This window comes from Schistocerca piceifrons, chromosome 4 (assembly GCF_021461385.2).
Source record: "Schistocerca piceifrons isolate TAMUIC-IGC-003096 chromosome 4, iqSchPice1.1, whole genome shotgun sequence".
NCBI lineage: Eukaryota > Metazoa > Arthropoda > Insecta > Orthoptera > Acrididae > Schistocerca > Schistocerca piceifrons.
In genome coordinates, this window is record NC_060141.1 from 513,112,276 (window position 1) to 513,132,272 (window position 19,997).

The following is a 19,997-nucleotide window of genomic DNA, read 5'->3' on the forward strand; positions in this document are numbered from 1 at the left end:
GTGAGTAGCACTCTGTTGTATTTCATACCATCGTTTCTCCATCCTGGAATTTTCGTTGTTTGATTTACTCTAAATATAATTGTGTGTAAGAAAAATATACTCTACTATGTTACAAACAGCTGTATATTTAAACTCAATGCAAGAACTAGAGTTTACCTGGTAAGCAATTAAAAAATTGTACCAAACCTCAAACCATACAAAAATTTACCTAGAAAGATCAAGGAAATATTTCAAATGAATCAGATAATGTGATCAGTATGAAGTGACTGGTGGAAAACCAAAGCTGTGAGAGTGTGGGACAGTGTATTTAGTTTATGTTTCTATTGTTCATTACATTTGTCATGTATATGAACTCTTGTTCTGTAACTTATTTTTAGCAGTTTTAGGGTAGAAACAGGTTGATCCAGAAATTTAAGATTGGCTGTCAGTTTTAATTTTGTTGTGTAAATTTCATAATAAGTCAATCTTATTTTGTTTTCATGGGTAATATGCAAATATTTTGTTATAGTGTTATCTGTATTTGTGTAAATTTTTCTCTGTTTCAGAAATAATCAACTATCATGGATGCAGAATCAAGACTATCTCCACAATCTAGAGACTCAGATGAATATAATCCTCTGGCTGAACGATTGTTGGAGAAAGTTCCTACAAAACCAAGGCGGTAATATTTTTGATATATTTGCATTTTAATTACATTAGTATGTTTTAATGCAACTAATGAAAGCTATCTCAGCAAATCCACATGACAGCAATAATACACTTAGGTTGACCAGACATAAAAAGCAATAGATATGGTCTGGAAATAAACATGAGAGCCTATTTAAACATGGCAACAATTACAAAAAATTTTAGAGCTGCCTGAATAATAGTGTATGGAAATTCAAGAAAAGTCACAATAAATATTTCCAGTCATTTTTATGAGACCTTCAAGAATAAATCAAAGGCATGACAAGAACTAAATATTTACTTTGCAGTTAAATAATTAGAATTGGCTTGAATAATACTGAAAATTGTGAAATATTACAAATATTTTGGCAAGCTACCAAATTACACAGAACTGAATTTTCGGATTTCTGTGATAATCAGTAAGGAGATACATAGGCAACCATTGAAAAAAATCACAAAAGCATTTGAAACTATGAAGAATAACAAATAGTTTTTGATTAAGTATGGAAAACAGAAAGATAACAGAAGAATGGAAATTTGTCTTAATGCACTTTCACACAAGAAAGGTTGCAAAGAAGATGTCACTAATTACAGGGGCTGAGTGATGTGGTACAGCGGTTAGCACACTGGACTTGCATTTGGGATGACTGTGGTTCAAATCCATGTCTGGCCATCCAGATTTAGATTTTCTGTGATTTCCCTAAATGCCAGATGGTTCCTTTGAAAGAGCACTTCCAGTTTCCTTCCCCTGCCTTGACACAATCAGAGCTTGTGCTCCCTCATCAATGGACTCATTGCCAAGCGGATGTTAAACACAAATCTTCCTTCCTTAATTAACTCTATAGTAATTTCTCACCTACCAGTAGTTTACAAAATAAATTAGCTGCCGAAGAGAACTGAAAACCTCTAAACAGGCACTTATGCTAATATCAGAGCAGATGTAGGAAAGCTCCTCTTTAGAACAAATATTTAATTTGAAGTTTATTATGTGTCAGACAGCTGAACTCCAAAATGCATAGTTTTAACATTTGGGGTTATCAAGAAGACATTTTTCTCTGTTGAGAGAGAACTTTGCACAAACGAATTCGTTTTTGATATTGTGTCAAAATTGGGAATGTTTGTTGTTGTTGTGGTCTTCAGTCCTGAGACTGGTTTGATGCAGCTCTCCATGCTACTCTATCCTGTGCAAGCTTCTTCATCTCCCAGTACCTACTGCAACCTACATCCTTCTGCATCTGCTTAGTGTATTCATCTCTTGGTCTCCCTCTACGATTTTTACCCTCCACGCTGCCCTCCAATACTAAATTAGTGATCCCTTGATGCCTCAGAACATGTCCTACCAACCGATCCCTTCTTCTGGTCAATTTGTGCCACAAACTTCTCTTCTCCCCAATCCTATTCAGCACTTCCTCATTACTTATGTGATCTACCCATCTAATCTTCAGCATTCTTCTGTAGCACCACATTTTGAAAGCTTCTATTCTCTTCTTGTCCAAACTATTTATCGTCCATTTTTCACTTCCATACATGGCTACACTCCATACAAATACTTTCAGAAACGACTTCCTGACACTTAAATCTATACTCGATGTTAACATATTTCTCTTCTTCAGAAACGCTTTCCTTGCCATTGCCAGTCTACATTTTATATCCTCTCTACTTCAACCATCATCAGTTATTTTGCTCCCCAAATAGCAAAACTCCTTTACTACTTTAAGTGTCTCATTTCCTAATCTAATGCCCTCAGCATCACCCAACTTAATTTGACTACATTCCATTATCCTCGTTTTGCTTTTGTTGATGTCCATCTTCTATCCTCCTTTCAAGACACTATCCATTCCATTCAACTGCTCTTCCAAGTCTCTGACAGAATTACAATGTCATCGGCGAACCTCAAAGTTTTTATTTCTTCTCCATGGATTTTAATACCTACTACAAATTTTTCTTTTGTTTCCTTTACTGCTTGCTCAATATACAGATTGAATAACATTGGGGATAGGCTACAACCCTGTCTTACTCACTTCCCAACCACTGCTTCCCTTTCATGTCCCTCAACTCTTATAACTGCCATCTGGTTTCTGTACAAATTGTAAATAGCCTATCGCTCCCTGTATTTTACCCCTGCCACCTTTAGAATTTGAAAGAGAGTATTCCAGTCAACATTGCCAAAAGCTTTCTCTAAGTCTACAAATGCTAGAAACATAGGTTTGCCTTTCCTTAATCTTTCTTCTAAGATAAGTCGTAAGGTCAGTATTGCATCACGTGTTCCAGTATTTCTACGGAATCCAAACTGATCTTCCCCGAGGTCGGCTTCTACTAGTTTTTCCATTCGTCTGTAAAGAATTTGTGTTAGTATTTTGCAGCTGTGGCTTATTAAACTGATTGTTCGGTAATTTTCACATCTGTCAACACCTGCTTTTTTTGGGATTGGAATTATTATATTCTTCTTGAAGTCTGAGGGTATTTCGCCTGTTTCATACATCTTGCTCACCAGATGGTAGAGTTTTGTCAGGACTGGCTCTCCCAAGGCTGTCAGTAGTTCCAATGGAATGTTGTGTACTCCGGGGGCCTTGTTTCGACTCAGGTCTCTCGGTGCTCTGTCAAACTCTTCACGCAGTATCGTATCTCCCATTTCATCTTCATCTAAATCCTCTTCCATTTCCATAATATTGTCCTCAAGTACATCGCCCTTGTATAGACCTCTATATACTCCTTCCACCTTTCTGCTTTCCCTTCTTTGCTTAGAACTGGGTTTCCATCTGAGCTTTTGATATTCATACAAGTGGTTCTCTTCTCTCCAAAGGTCTCTTTAATTTTCCTGTAGGCAGTATCTATCTTACCCCTAGTGAGATAAGCCTCTACATCCTTACATTTGTCCTCTAGCCATCCCTGCTTAGCCATTTTGCACTTCCTGTTGATCTCATTTTTGAGACGTTTGTATTCCTTTTTGCCTGCTTCATTTACTGCATTTTTATATTTTCTCCTTTCATCAATTAAATTCAATATTTCTTCTGTTACCAAAGGATTTCTACTAGCCCTCGTCTTTTTACCTACTTGATCCTCTGCTGCCTTCACTACTTCATCCCTCAAAGCTACCCATTCTTCTTCTACTGTATTTCTTTCCCCCATTCCTGTCAATTGTTCCCTTATGCTCTCCCTGAAACTCTGTACAACCTCTGTTTTAGTCAGTTTATCCAGGTCCCATCTCCTTAAATTTCCACCTTTTTGCAGTTTCTTCAGTTTTAATCTACAGGTCATAACCAATAGATTGTGGTCTTTTGTGTGGGAATGTAATCAGTGATATTCTTACATATAGTCTGAGAAGTAAAGAGGTAAATAAATTCAGGTATAAGCCATGGTGATGGCTAATCTCCTATCCTCTTTTACTGTATTTTAGAGAAATTGTAAGAATCTGGAACAAAATATTGAAAGAATACCATCTCCAATAAATATCAGGAGAAGAAACAGTGGCTCGAAGTAAACTGCTGATGTATTGTGATGGTTTTACTGTGCTATCTGAAAATCCAGAAGATGCAAATACATATTAATTTCTTAGAACATAGCAGACTGAATAATCTCCAAAGAGAAAACTATTCTTTTATTAGCATAAAAAATTGGTCAGGTCCAAGTAGGCCTCACACATTGAAGGTTCTGTACAAACTTAATTATCTATGTAGGCGGCTCGTCCCTTCCAGAAATCAAGGATCACAATTTTTCCTGTTATCAACATTGATGCTGGGAAGATATCGGTCCCATGGATACCAAGACTATCCAGAATATTTTAATTTCAAATTTGGAGTTAGATAACAAATGACAAAAGATTTTTTCTTTTTTTGATATAATTACAGCTAAACAATTCTTGGATTTTTCCTTTACTTGTACATTGAAACTTTACTTCTTACCAAATTCCATGATTCTAGGTCAACGAGAAATACCCCATAGGATTTGATGAGTTTACGAGTATCAAAATATGTGACACAAATGGCCATATCTTTTGATTCCATTGACTTGGAAGTAAACAGGTGTATATTCTGTGGGTTAGAAAAACTGCCAAAAAAAGAGAAAGAAAATGCTAAATTGAGAGATGATATTGAACAGCTAAGAAGATCCATCATCATCATTCATCCCCATTACGGTCGGAGGAAGGCAACGGCAAACCACCTCCATTAGGACCTTGCCTAGTAAGGCGGTGCGGGTCTCCCGCATCGTTCCCCTACGCTCTGTAAAGAAGCATGGGACTTCATTTCCATTCCAAGAAGATCCATAATAAAAATAAATATTGAGAAATGCAACAATAATATTCTGTAACAGGGTAGTGAATCCTGAGTTGTATATCAGACTTGCTAAAAGTTTTAAGGAGGAGAATTAGGAGAAAAATAGTGGATCTAATGAGAAACAAAAAAGCCAGCAAACTAAGAAGTATATAAGATGGAAAAAAATGATGAAGCAATAAAGGAAAGACCACTGATTTTTTTTGGAAATTTTTACAAAATGAGTGACAGTATGCTAACAAAAAGCTGAATTTGCAAATTTGAAAACAGTTGGGAAACACACAACAAGAGAAAGGAGTAGAAAGAAGTATGTTCAAAAGAAAAGTATTAAAATTAGTAGGATTTTAATAAAATTAGAGAACTGTTGTGAAGTGGTCTGAGCAAAGAAAAAAAGAGACCTAGTGAAAAAATTAAAGAATATTGGATAAAAAGAAATCAGTAAAAAATTATTGTTTATGAAAAAAACACTTTCTGCAATTTGTATTTTAAATATAAAGTTTGGTTTCTGCAATTAATTTTTTTAAAACAGCATTTTTGACATAAATTATAGTCATTCATGAAATAATTCTGATTATTATGTAATTCTCTACTAGATGCTTCTTTCCATTTGCTATGTTATGATACATAAATTATTTTTATAAGTTGTGGATGTACACATAAGAAATAGTGATGACTGTTAGTAGGTTTTTGAGCTAGCCATTCATTTCAAAAGTCTGCAGTTTAAGCATACAGAGACTTAACCCCACAACTGCCTGATTTGTTTGCAAAATGCTTTCACTGTGTGATAGACACAGAAATATTCCTGGGCTGTTCTCTGCCACGTATGTTTGGATTGATCATAGTTTCTATTCCATCAGATGCAGTTAAGGTGTAGATGCCAAAGCATTGAATGTTAAGTCTATCTTTCTCTGTCTGGTACTAATTCATCAATATGTGCTTTATTGTACCGTTAAACTAAGAACGGTTCTGAGGATGAGATAACATTTAAAGACATCAGAGTGTGCTGCAATGTTGACTTTATTGAATGCAGAGAAAGAAAGAAATTATTCTTCTGAAAAGGGCAAAATTTTGTAAAATCTTTACGAGGTCTGTCTAAAAAGTATCCGACGTTTGATTTTTCCACACAAAATAGAGATGATAGCATGGTGCCACTGTACACGGTAAAGGAAGAGAGCTTTATGCGCATGCGTGAATTTTCTTTCCACCTTCCAGCACCTCAGTTGATGCCTGTTGGTCACTGGGTGAGGTGCTACACAATGTATGTGTCGGATTACGGATTCTCTCAAGATGACTGAAAGTGTTGAGCAAAGATAGTGCATCAAATTTTGTCGAAAGCTTGGTGATTCTCAAAGTGAAACAATTTGTAAGATTCAGCAGGTGTTTGGAGAAGATGCAATGAGTGTAACACAAATTAAGGAGTGGTTCAACCAATTCAAAAATGGCCGCACATCAGCAGAGAGTGACCAGTGTTCTGTCACGCACCAAACTGCTCGGAGTGCAGCTGTTGTTGAGAGGGTGCAAAATTTGGTGATGGCAGATCATTGTTTGACCATGCAGCAGATTGCCCCCCAAGAGGTTGGAATGAGTACCGTATTTACTTGAATCTAAGCCGCACTTTTTTTCCGGTTTTTGTAATCCAAAAAACCACCTGCGGCTTAGAATCGAGTGCAAAGTAAGCGGAAGTTCTGAAAAATTTTGGTAGGTGCCGCCACAACTAACTTCTGCCGTCGAATATATGTAGCGCTACACAGGCATGCTTTGCAGGCACAAAGATATATACTGGCGCAAAAACCTCTGCATCAGTAAATAATTTTTTTTTTTAAAAAAAGGTGGAAGACGAGCTTTTTTTCCTCCGCCCAGAGTTTCGACCACTGCATTTTCATACATTATCGGTCGAAGTAAATACAAATTTCGTATTGTTCATCTTCGAATGTTGCAGCGTTTCAATGTACTACAAAAATCCGACTGGCAAGACTGTTAGGGATGTTTGTCAATATGGCCAACTCTACGTTCTGAATTTATTCCTACCTGTGAGAAGAGATGGTTGCTAATAGGAACTTTTATGAATTGTGAATCACATGCAGTATTCTCTTCACCATAAGAATAATATGAATATAAACATTTTGCCACGTATTCTTTCGTGTTTGCTGCTATCTCATTTAAATTTTGTCTGCCTAATAAACTACAAAACTAGAGTGAGACAACAACAAACGCGAAAGAATATACATATCATGTCATGTTTATATCATATTATTCTTATGCGTAATAGTGATACAGTCAGAAATGAAGCACGGCAATTGACTAGATTTTAAAATCTAAGATGACTCTAATTTCTGTGCAGAATGTAATGTACTAAAGAGGCATCTGCAAAGATTTTCAAACGGAGAAAAATTTTCGCTAAACTCTTGTTCAGAACATCTTCTATCATACGTAGTCTATTATTTTGTTCTTGTTGATCATTATCAAAGAAAGCAGCAGTGTAAGTAACAACAAATAGCAGTCTCTTGCCATTGTTTCGCTAATGAGACGATTCCTCTCTCTCTCTCTCTCTCTCTCTCTCTCTCTCTCTCTCTCTCTCAGTAGCATGCACAACAGCAAGCCATGCCGCGAGCGGCGACAGGCCGTATACACTCATTATCAGAATGCAACAAACAATGCATTACACAGTACAGTAATGCATCTTCAGCTTAGAGTGACGCAAACACCTATAACAAAGAGAACGGCGCTTATCAGATAAAAAAAAAAGAAAAAAAAAGCAATCAATTCAAACCAGACGAAGCACGTGAAAAAGGAAAGGTACCCGTATAAATACGGATGGAGCGCTTGACACATAGCAAAGGCTACCTGGTAAAGCTTAACTGCTAAGCTTACGTCTCGAACCAAGCTACTGTAGCTGTATCATCATTCATTCAACCTAAATTGTGTCTCGTATTACAATGGACCAACTTTTTTTCGATTTGGAGGTGTGGTCTAAAACTTTTCTTTCCCCTTGAATTTCTAGTCTCAAATTTCAGGTGCGGCTTAGATTCGGGAAAATTTTTTTTCCTTGATTTCAAGTCTCATTTTTCAGGTGTGGCTTAGATTCGAGTGCGGCTTAGATTCGAGTAAATATGGTAAAGCTTCTGCACATGCAATTTTGCATGATGATTTGAACATGCACTGAGTGGCTGCGAAATTTGTGCCCAAGTTGTTGTCGCCAGAACAAAAAGACCTCCATTTTGACGTTGCACAGGACCTTCCGGATACCGTCAAAACTGATCTTGGGTTTCTGAACACCATGATAACGGGAGATGAGTCATTGGTGTACGGGCATGACCCAGAAACAAAAAGATAGTCATTGCAATGGAAGCACCTGAGTCTCCAAGGCCAAAGAAAGTGCAGCAGGTGCGAAGCAAAATCAAGATGATGCCGACTGTCTTCTTTGATGTCTGTGTAATTGTGCATCATGAATACGCACCAGAAGGACAAACAGTGACAAAGGAGTACTGTCAAGATTTTCTCCAGCAACTTCGTGATGCAGTTTGGCGCAAAAGACCTGACATGTGGATGGCGGCAAACTGGTAACTGCATCATGACAATGCCCCCACATATTGATCCCACTTGATCCAAAATTTCTTGGCCAAACATGGAATTACAGCCGTTCACCAACCTCCCTACTCTCCAGACATGACTCCTTGTGACTTCTGGTTGTTTCCAAAATTGAAAATGCCACTGAAAGGATCCCATTTTGAGAGTAGAGAAGAGAGGATGCGGAACACGACGGCGAAGCTGAACACCATTCCAAAAGAAGACTTCCAGAGGTGTTTCTGGCAGTAGAAGGATCAGTGGGCTAAGTGTGTGCAAGCACAAGGGGCCTACTTTGAAGGGATTAGGGTCCCAACCCTGTCAGGTATTCTAAATATTTTTTCTGACCAAAGGTCGGATACATTTTAGACAGTCCTCGTATATACCCCGTGAACCAAAAGGAATTTTGTCTGGTGATTCATAATCTACACTGGAGGAGGAACAAAGCTGGATTGGGACTTTGAGAACCTTCCAGTAGCTCCTCAGATTGTTACGACTCTAATAAAGCTATTTCTCAGTAAAATTTTAGATTTAGATTCTTTATTTACCACTGACCACCTGAGTTGGAATAAGCATTTTATAGTGATAGTATATTACATTTTCCTCCACTAGTACATAAAAACTAATTGAGCATTACATATTCCAATAGAAATGATAGATAAAGAACAAAATAATAATATACAGTCAGTGACAAAATCTTAAAAATTAGTGCCAATGGAATTTTATAAATTCATACAGAGGGTTAATAAGTAACCAGTTTAACAGCTTTCTTCAAAAGCTAGTTATGTGGGCTGACTGAGCAGAAAATAGAAGTTTATTAAATATTCTTAATCTGTTTGTTAGATAGGAAATCCCTGTTCTTGCCAGCCTGTGCCTTGGTATATTTAATTTTATTTAGCATCTAGCTTTATGGTGGCGTATGTTTTCCGTCATTTCGAAATCTGTTATATTGTTTTTCACATGGAGTGATGAAATTAATGACTGTTAATATTTTGAGCTGTACGAATAGTGACCACCAGTGCTCTAATCTACCAGTATTCCTCATAGCGAGTTCCACATCCTTTTGAATTTTTGAATTTTACTAATGAGAGGAGAATGTCCCCACATCAGCAGTCCATACCCTTTATGTGCCTGAAAGAGTTCAGAATAAATAATTCTTAAATATTCCTTTGTACTAAGTCTCTCAGTTTTCATGTTAAATAAATAACTTGAGATAATTTTGTACAGGTATGGTAGAAGTGTGTTACCCAAGTTAACTTAGAGTCTACACGAATTCCTTGAATTTTAACTGCTTTTGCTTCTACCTCTTTTGACAATCCTAGTATAATCTGCTGGTTTTTATCAGGGTATCAAAGTAGTGTATTTGATGAGAACCAATTTAGTGCTGCTTCCATGCCATCTTGCATCACATCTTGCAGAACTAATGTGTTCTCATGCTGAGCTTGCAATGTTGTGTTATAAGCATAACAAGTAATTGAGTTGGGAACACAGTGGGGTAAATCATTGACTGCAGATATAAAAAAGAAGGGCCCAAGGACAGAACCTTGTGGGACCCCTGTTTTAACTTGTTGCAGCTATGAGTGCCTGTTTCTGACAGAAACAAACTGTTTCCTATTGTTTAGGTATGATATAATAACTGCAATTGCAGGGTCTTGTACACTATAAAATTTGAATTTAGTAAGTAAGATATCATGAGCAATGCAGTCAAGTGCCTTACTCAAATCACAGAAAAGAAATGAAGCATTATTTTTATTCTCAAGGGCTGTTATTACTTTATTCACAGTTGAGAGAACAGCATTGGTAGTATTTCTTCTCTTGCAGAACCCCAGTTGGCTATTAGAAAGTAGAGTATGCGACTCAAAGTATTTGTTTGGTTGGTTGTAAATAAGAAAGTCAAATGTTTTGGAGAAAATAGGAACTATTGAAACAGGTGAGTAATTTTTTAGATCATGTTGTCATCTCTTTTGTACACTGGAATGACTTTTGATATTTTTAGTACTGTAGGAAATATTCCAAACTCTAGACACCTGTTGAAAAGAAAGGCCAATGGTTCACTAATTGCATGTATTGTTTTTCTTATTTTATAATTAGTCAACCAAGAGTAGTCCATGCTCTTGGAGTTTGAGAACTTTGCCATTATTTTTGTAATCTCAATAAGTATGATTGTCCTCCATTTAAAGCTATAGCTCCCCCTTTGGTGTTGCTTAAGTAGATCAGCTGTACTAGTACTTGTAATTTTGTTCCTAATGTTGGTTACGGAATCCATGGAAAAAAGATTAACTTTATCCAGATCAATAACTATGTTACGTTCACAATATGCAATGCTCTTGTGCAGAAACATACCAAGCAGCTTTGCACTTGTTAGGAGCACCTTGAATATGCCTTTCATAGACTGTTCTTTGTGCCATTCTAACCTTAGTTCTGTAGGTGCCCTTACATACAAGATAAACTTTGTACAATTCATCTTTCTCACTGTTCCGTATTTAGGAGAAGCTTTATACACACAGTATAAAGATAGTACATTTTGCCTGATATTAGTAAGTTCATCTGTGTTCCACTTAATGTCCTTCTTTGTAGTTTTACTTTCATGACTGATTTTTGTTGTTGTTGCTGTTGTTGTTGTGGTGGTATTCAGTTAAAGATTTGTTTATTGCAGCTCCCCATGCTGTTCTATCCTGTACAAAGCCTCTTCATCTCCCAATAACTACTGCAACTTACATACTTCTCAATCTCCTTACTATATTCATCTCTTGGTCTTCCTCTATGATTTTTATCCTACACACTTCTCACCAGTACTAAATTGGTGATCCCTGGATGCCTTAGAATGTGTTCTATCAATCAATCCCTTCTTCTTCTTTTCAGGTTGTGCCCCAAATTTCTCTTCTCCCTAATTCTACTTAGTACCTCCTCATTAGTTACACGATCTACCCATCTACTCTTTGGCATTCTCGTGTAGCACCACTTCTCAAAACCTTCTATTCTCTTCTTGTCTAAACTGTTTATTGTCCATGGTTCACTTCTGCACATAGCTACACTCTATACAAATACTTTCAGAAAAGACTTCCTGACACTTAAATATATATTTTATGTTAACAAATTTATCTTCTTCAGAAACTCTTTTTTGCCATTGCCAGTCTACATTTTATGCCCTCTCTACTTCAACTGTCATCTCTTATTTTGCTGCCCAAATAGCAAAACTCATCTACTACTTTATATGTCTCATTTGCTAATATAATTCGCCCAGCATCACCTGATTTAATTCAACTACTTTCCATTGTCCTTGTTTTGCTTTTGTTGGTGTCCATATTATACCCTCCTTTCAAGACACTGTCCATTCAATTCGACTTCTCTTCCAAGTCGTTTACTGTATCTGACAGAATTACAGTGTCATCGGTAAACCTCATAGTTTTTATTTCTTCTCCCTGGTCTTTAACTGCTACTCCAAATTTTTCTTTTGTTTCCTTTACTGCTTGCTCAGTACACAGACTGAAAAGCATTGGGGATGTCTCACCCCCTTCTCAACCACTGCTTCCCTTTTGTGCCCCTCGGCTTTTATAACTGCCATCTAGTTTCTGTACAAAAAATAGCCTTTCACTTCCTGTATTTTACTCCTACCATCTTTAGATTTAGAAAGAGAGTATTCCACTCAACATTGTCAAAATCCATCTCTAAGTCTACAAATGTTATAAACGTAGGTTTACTTTTCCTTAACCTATATTCTATGAGAAGTTGCAGGGTCAGCATTGCCACACGTTTTCCTAAATTTCTCCAGAATTCAAACTGATCTTCCCCGAGGTCGGCTTCTACCTGTTTTTCCATTCTTTTGTAGAGAATTTGTGTTTGCATTTTGCAACCCTGACATATTAAACTGATAGTTTTTACATCTGTCAGCACCTACTTTCATTCGAATCAGACTTCTTCTTGTAAGCTGAGGGTATTTCGCCTGTCTCATACATCTTACTCACCAGATGGAAGAGTTATGTCATGGCTGGCTCTCCCAAGCCTTTAAGTAGGTCTAATGGAACTCTTGGGACTGTGTTTCAGCTTAGGTCTTCCACTGCTGTTTCAAATTCTTCCCACAGTATTGTATCTCTCATCTCATCGTCATCTTAAGTCCTCTTCCATTCCATAATATTGCCTTCAACTACATCTCCCTTGTACAGACCCTCTATGTACTCCTTCCACCTTTCTGCTTTCCCTTCTTTGCTTAGGACTAGTTTTCCATCTGAGCTCTTGATAATCATAGGGGTGGTTCTCTTTTCTCCAAAGGTCTCTTTAATTTTCCTGTAGCACCTATCTTACCCCTAGTGATATATGCTTCTACATCCTTACATTTGTCCTCTTGCCATTCCTGCTTAGCCATTTTGCACTTCCTGTCAATCTCATTTTCTATATGTTTGTATTCCCTTTTGCCTCCTTCATTTACTGCATTTTTATGTTTTTCCTTTCATCAATTAAATTCAATATCTCTTGCGATACCCAAGGATTTCTACTACCCTTTGTCTTTGTACCCACTTGATCCTGTGCTGCCTTCACTATTTCATCTCTCAAAGCTACCCATTCTTCTTTTGGGGTATTCCTTTCCTCTGTTCCCTAAAGCTCCCTCTGAAACTCTCTATAACCTCTGGTTCTTTCAGTTTATCCATGTCTTATCTCCTTAAATTCCTATCTTTTTGCAGTTTCTTCAGTTTTAATCTACAGTTCATAATCAGTAAATTGTAGTCAGAGTCCACATCTGCTCCCAGAAATGTCTTACAATTTAAAACCTGGTTCCAAAATCTCTGCCTTACCATTGTATAACCAATCTGAAACCTTCCAGTGTCTCCAGGGCTCTTCCACGTATAAAGTCTTCTTTCTTGATTCTTGGAGCAAGTGTTAGCTATGATTAAATTATGCTCTGTGCAAAATTGTACCAGGCAGCTTCCTCTTTCATTCCTTTGCCCCAGCCCATATTCACCTCGAATTTTTCCTTCTCTTCCTTTTCCTACTGTTTAATTCCAGACCCCGATCACTATTAAATCATTGTTTCTTTTAACTAATTTCTTTTCTCTCATCGTACATTGAAGAAATCTCTTCATTGTCTGCAGAGCTAGTTGGCATATAAACATTTACTACTTTATTAGGTGTTGGCTTCATGTCTGTCTTGGCTATGATAATGCATTCACTATGCTGTCCAAGTAGCTAATCTGCATTCCTGTTTTCTTGTTCATTATTAAACCTACTCTTGCATTATACCTGTTTCATTTTGTGTTTATAACACTGAGTTCACCTGTCCTGAAGTCCTGTACATGCTCCCACCAAACTTCACTAATTCACACTATATCAGTCTTCAACCTATCCATTTATTTTTTTAAATTTTCTAACCTACCTACCGGAATAAAGGATCTAACATTCCATGATCCGATACGTAGAATGCCAGTTTTGTTTTTTCTGATGACATCCCCCTGAGTAGTCCTCTCCCAGAGAACCAAATGGGGGACTATTTTACCTCTGGAATACTTTCCCCAAAAGGATGCAATCAGTAGAGGTGCATGCCCTCAGGAAAAATTACAGTTGCACAGTGGAACCTCATGTAGCGAGCATATTTTGTTCCAGAATCTTATTCATAGTGCGAAACACTCGTTAAGCAAAACAGTTTATACCATATAAATTATTGTGAAATATGATAATCTGTTCCATGTGGAAAAAATACTAAAATTTTTAAAAGTTTTATCTTATTCACTCCATTTATAAAAAGAAAATTATATATATTACTTTATTATTCACGGTACATGACATTCTTTTTCGCTAGGAAGCTATTTATAGTCATTCATTTCCGCCAATGCTTCAACACTTGGTGAAAATGCGACACTGCATTATCATCAAATAAATTTGTAGTGCGTGTAGCCACTGCTTTATTGAGGTGATGATTTTCAAAGTATGATGCGGTCAATTCCCAAGCTTTCAGCATTCCTCTTGTTGCACCAGAAGATTGCTGTTTTGCTGTTATCACATCCTCCTTCTCTGAAGAACTCTCCACAACTTCCTGCTGTGAAACACACTGCAACTGCATAAGCTCTTCTTCAGTGGTAATTTCTTGGCTGTGGTCTTTCACAAGCTCATCAATATCATTGTTATCCACTTCTAGTCCCATGTTCTTGGCCAAAGACACAATCTTATTGACTGCAGGGTCCCCAGGTACTGACTAAAATGCCTCAGAGTCACAGTCAACAATGCACTCTGGCCAAAACTTCTTCCAAGCCAAAGTGAGGGTTTCCTTGGTAACCCCTTTCCATGCCTTTTTGATCGTCTTGACACATGCAATTATGTGTAAGTGATATTTCCAAAACTCTCTTGAGAGTGGGGTTGGTAGCTTCAGTCAACTCAAAGCAATGCTCGAAGAGTGCTTTAGTGTAGAGCTTCCAAACTGTAGAAATAATCTGCTGGTCCATAGGCTGGAGTAACAGAGTGGTGTTGGGAGGCAGCAATTGGAACTTGATGAATTGAAATTCTTCAAGGAGGTGGTCTAGTAGGCCTGGAGAATGGGCAGGACCATTGTCCATAACAAGCAAGACATGGAATGGCAGACTCATTTCAAGCAAATACTTTTTGATCGGAAGACCAAACACTTCATTGATACAATCACAGAAAAGATCAAGTGTCACCCAAGCCTTATTGTTGGACCTACACATCACGTTTAACCTGCTCCTCTGGACTTTACACTTCTTGAAGGCTCAAAGAGTTTCTGAATAGTAAACAAGCAGCAATTTAATTTTCAAGTTGCTGCTTGCGTTGACACAGAAAAGCAGTGTGACACTGTCTTTTATGGCCTTGCAACTAGCAATTTATTCTCCTCTGCTGTTATAAAGATACCCTTTGGCATCTTTTTCCAAAACACACCCGTATCATCAAAATTAAAAACCTGTTGCAGCAGATAACCCTCAGAATCTATGAGTGTCTTGAAGTTACTGTTGAAGTTCTCTGCTGCCTTTGTGTTGGAGCTATCTGTTTCATCGTGCCTCACAATGATGTGGATGCCGGTTCTTCTTGAACTGCCCACGGCTTCTCTTAAATACTTATTTCACTGCTGATAATCCTGGTGCCTACTTAACGAGGTCGGTGAAAATCATTCTTGCCTTCTCACAAATGATGTTCTAGTTAATAGTGTCACCTTGCAATTGATTTTCATCTATGCATATAAGGAGCAAGCTTTTGACATCATGCAGGATATGAAACCATTGTTTAGATACTCTTGTCACTCCCTTTGAAGCATCTCTCTCCTTAAACTTGTTCTTATTCTTGAGGAGAGTGCAAATAGTTGATGTAGACTGAGTGTATGTACATGCTGAAACAGCAATGCTCACACCACGTTCACATTTTTCAATGATTTTATGTTTCATTTCTAACCAAAAAGCAATGGATACATGCAATCTCTGAAGTTGACAAGAATTGACATGCCACCTCATTTCAAAACAAAATAATTGGCAAAGTAGAAATATTCGCATGCAGAAGGAGAAAAGGGTTTGCAATAAAATGGGAGGATAAGAAGGATATTGCACTGCTGTCAATTAACCACAACAGTGACTTAAAAGAGATTACATATAATGGAAATATGTAGAATAGGAAAATTATCAGGAAAACTACAGTAGTCATTGATTACAACCGCAAATGAAAGAAGTTGATATAGCTGATCAGTGAATGTCAACAAATCTGATACCATGAAAGAGACTATGAAAATATTTCTAGTCCAATTTTGTTTTCATTTGCTCCAGCTGGCTGCCTGAAATTCATTTGTAATTTACAATCAGTCAGTTGGGGAGAAGACAAGTATGGCCTTCTTGATTAGCATCGCAGAAGACTCTGTAATTAAATACAAAGCAAGTATCATCTCTCCAACTTCTAGGCATTTGTCACACACCCTGCAAAACCTTCAGTTATCAGTGCAGCATTTCCTCAAAACAATTCCTCCAAAAGACTGTGCTATGTCTGTTCCCATGCAAAAGGAGTTGACAGGACATGTATAAGGAAAGAGATATCATATATTGTGAAGATTGATGCCCTTTCTTGTGTAACACATTGCTTCAGAAAACACCACACAGTAAAACCCTTGTACATGGTACATACATGAAAATAATGTAAATAAAACAAACCTCCATCGAGAAAGCCAAATCTATGACAAACATTCCCTAGAACAAGATAATGAAAGTAAATATGAAAAAAATGAATGACCTAACAAATTAATCTAAAAGAACAAGACATTTCAGAGAAGGAAGCTATTAGAACAGGAGTTAATAAGATGAAAACAGTGTATGACCTCACTAAGGATATATATAATAAGAAATCAAAATCTCTAGATGCTAAACTGAGGCACTATTCTTTAGTAATTCGCCAAGAGGCATTTTATAATGCAGAGTGTTTAACTCCAAACAAAAAGGTGATGATGGACTAGATATCCAGAAATAAAAACACTAAGGTAAATATTAGAACCATTTAAAGAGCAAACACAATACAGAAAATGCCAAAATAGTGAAATAAGACAGACAGGATTAAAAAATATTACACATACGATTAGGGAAAGAAGAATAGCTTTCTATGGCTACATCCAGAGGATGAATCCCAACAGATTGACAAAAATACTGTTCAGCTATTTCAATAAATTGTAAGGGACATAGACAAACTTTGAATTACTCCACATATTTTGAGGAACGACTGCCCCTTTGAAAAAAAAATTCAATATTCCAAAGGTTTCCTTAAAAACCCAAGAAGAAGACTAGGACTGCTTGGACAGAAGTAAGAAGAGAGATATTGAGAAATGATGATAGAAATGTGGAAGAAAAGGAAGGAAAAACAGTTGATATAAACATAGTCCATTGTGGCTCATACATAAAAGAAGAAGAAAACAGATGGACATTTGTAACTTCTACGTGATATATTAAAAAAAAAATTAGTGCAAATAAGCCAAAATTTTAACAGAAATCGAGGAATATAATTCAGTAAGATATATCATCATGAAAAGAATTTGTAAGTTTGTGTACAGTTTTCTTTCTAAAACTGTTTGGTTAAGAGATAAAACATTTATGTTGTCATTACATGACTTACACCATTCATGCTATAACATCAGAAATGTGCCTTTTTCTGTGTCTTCAGCCATAACTTTAAAGGAGAGCAAGATTCCAGGCAGTGAATAAGATTTCAGGTACTGCTTTTTATGTGCTTGTTCTCTGTTTGGGCTTTGTCTTTAAGTAAATTTTCTTTTCAATCATTATTTTTCTCCCAGGATTTTCTGTTATCATAATAATACACTATTTTGAAATAAAAAAAGGAACACCTTAGAATAATGATGCCATGTTGATCAGGTTTGATTTATTATGTGGGTCCTGTAGTGCCTGTCAATGTATGCAAAGTCGTGAAGTGACGGAAAAATTGTTTTGAACGTGAAGTTCCATCTTTTGTGTGCCCCAAAATAGGTGAAATTCAGTATACATATGTCAACAATTTAATGTTTTGCACCATGTTGCACACAGTCTTGCACGCCAATGTCATGTTGGGAGATACTCTATTGTTTCCACCTGTTTTTACAACTGGTCAGGGGATGTTGCCAGTCATGCAAGTTAGACCAGACACTGTTTCACCATGTCCCCATGACCCACACATGCTCAGTGGAGTTCAGGTTGGTGATCATACTGTCCATGGGAATTGACAGTATCTTAGAAAGCATATATATAGTGCATAGACATTGACATTTTGGTGGAACACATCAGTTCAGCATTATGAAATGGCAAATAAAAGTATTGGACAATGTTCTTAAGTTACATTGCATTGTTCATTATTCCCACAGTAAATACCCAAGGTTTTCAGTCATTTTAGATTATGGGCTTTGAAGGCTGTTGTTGAGGTCTTCAATCTGAAGACTGGTTTGATGCAGGTCTCCATCCTACTCTGTCCTGTGCAAGTCCTTTCATCTCCGAATAACTACTGTGACCTGCATCCTTTTTAACATCTCTTGGTCTCCGTCTCCCTTTACAATTTTTACTTCCCCCCCCCCCCCCTCCCCCCCTACACACACACACACACCTCTCTCCAGTACTAAAAAGGTGATCTTTATGTTTCAGAATGTGTCCTATTAACTGATTGGATCTTTTAGTCAAGTTGTGCCACAAATTTCTTTTCTGCCCATGTCTACTCAATACCGTTACTTACTTTATTTGTGGCATGATTTGTTACTGCCTAGAATTAGTCAGTTATGAACTAAAATTCCGTCATGAGTCAAATAAAATAATTTATGTCTCACCTTTCATCTCTCCTGTAGTCACAAAACACCCTGAAAACCTACACTTCTGTGCACAGTCCCAGTAAACCTCCCCCCATACTCTTTTTCCATACACCAATTTCATGCAGAAGTGGCATGGTGTGGATGTCTGGTGAAGACATGGCGCTGTATTTTGCCAGCTCCATGTTAACAAATGAAGAATGCACACAGTGGTGGCCTGGGCGAGGTACATCGCTTCATGTTCCACACCATATTCATTTCTAGCAACGAGTGGTGCAGTGAAGCAACATGTGGTGAAGACGTTCAAGTGGTGGGCTGCAGTTTCCATTAAGTTGAAGTGTCAAAATGTGAAATGATTTAGAATTATAATGAAAAGTTTTGTGAAATGGTAGAAGAATATACTCAGTTATGTTATCATAATTGTGCTGACTATTGCAATTGTAGTGTGCAAGACAAACCAGTGTTCAGTAAACAATAATTACAACACTTTCATATCTGAATTCAAGAACGTTTTCAATGAATGCTTTCCCCTCGTATCAACACGTAATAAATACAATAAAAGTAAGACATGGATTACGGAAGGCATCAGGATCTCTAGTATTAGAAAGAGGGGAATGCATAAGGAAGTGAAAACCAACCATGATGCTGAATTTATTAGGTACAAAATCAAATACAAAAAAATATTTGATCGGGTAGTTAAACAAGCAAAACAAATGGTAAACAGTAAATATATAGTTAATGCCTCAAATAAATCAAAAGTACTATGGCAGGTTGTCAAGAAAGAAACGGGTACTGAAGAAACAAAACATTTTAATTACAAACTAGAAATTGGTGGGAATACTGCTAACACTTGGCACATCTGTGAAGAATTTAATAAGTACTTCATAACCACAAACAAAATTCATAGCTTCTTGCTTCCATAAATAAGACCTGATGCAGTACTGCAGTATCATGTAAGGAAGTAGCTAACATCATACAATCCCCAAAAAATCTTAAATCTGTGGGCTGGGATGAAATTCCAACAAATACAATAAAGGCAGGAAGTGACAGCATTGCACCTCAACTATGTAAAATAATAAACCTATTGTTTAATAAGGGCTGCTTTCCAAACAATCTGAAATATGCTGAAGTTTGTCCAATCTCCAAAAAGGGAAAACAAGATGATTTAGTAAATTTCTGCCCAGTGTCTATACTCCCAGTTTTTTCTAAAATAGTTGAACAAATAGTATGTAATAAATTAGAAAAGT

General features: G+C 37.0%; 1 protein-coding gene across 1 annotated transcript in view; it reads left to right on the plus strand.

The window, feature by feature from the left end:
- The first annotated feature begins 543 nt into the window (after window positions 1-543).
- The window catches only part of LOC124795954 (dynein axonemal heavy chain 6), a 1,096,896-nt gene continuing 1,077,442 nt past the window's right edge, over window positions 544-19,997 (plus strand). The window contains exon 1 of the mRNA XM_047260034.1: window positions 544-661. Within this exon, the coding sequence (XP_047115990.1) occupies window positions 561-661 (101 nt within the window). The 5' untranslated portion in view covers window positions 544-560. The remainder of the gene's footprint in view (window positions 662-19,997) is intronic.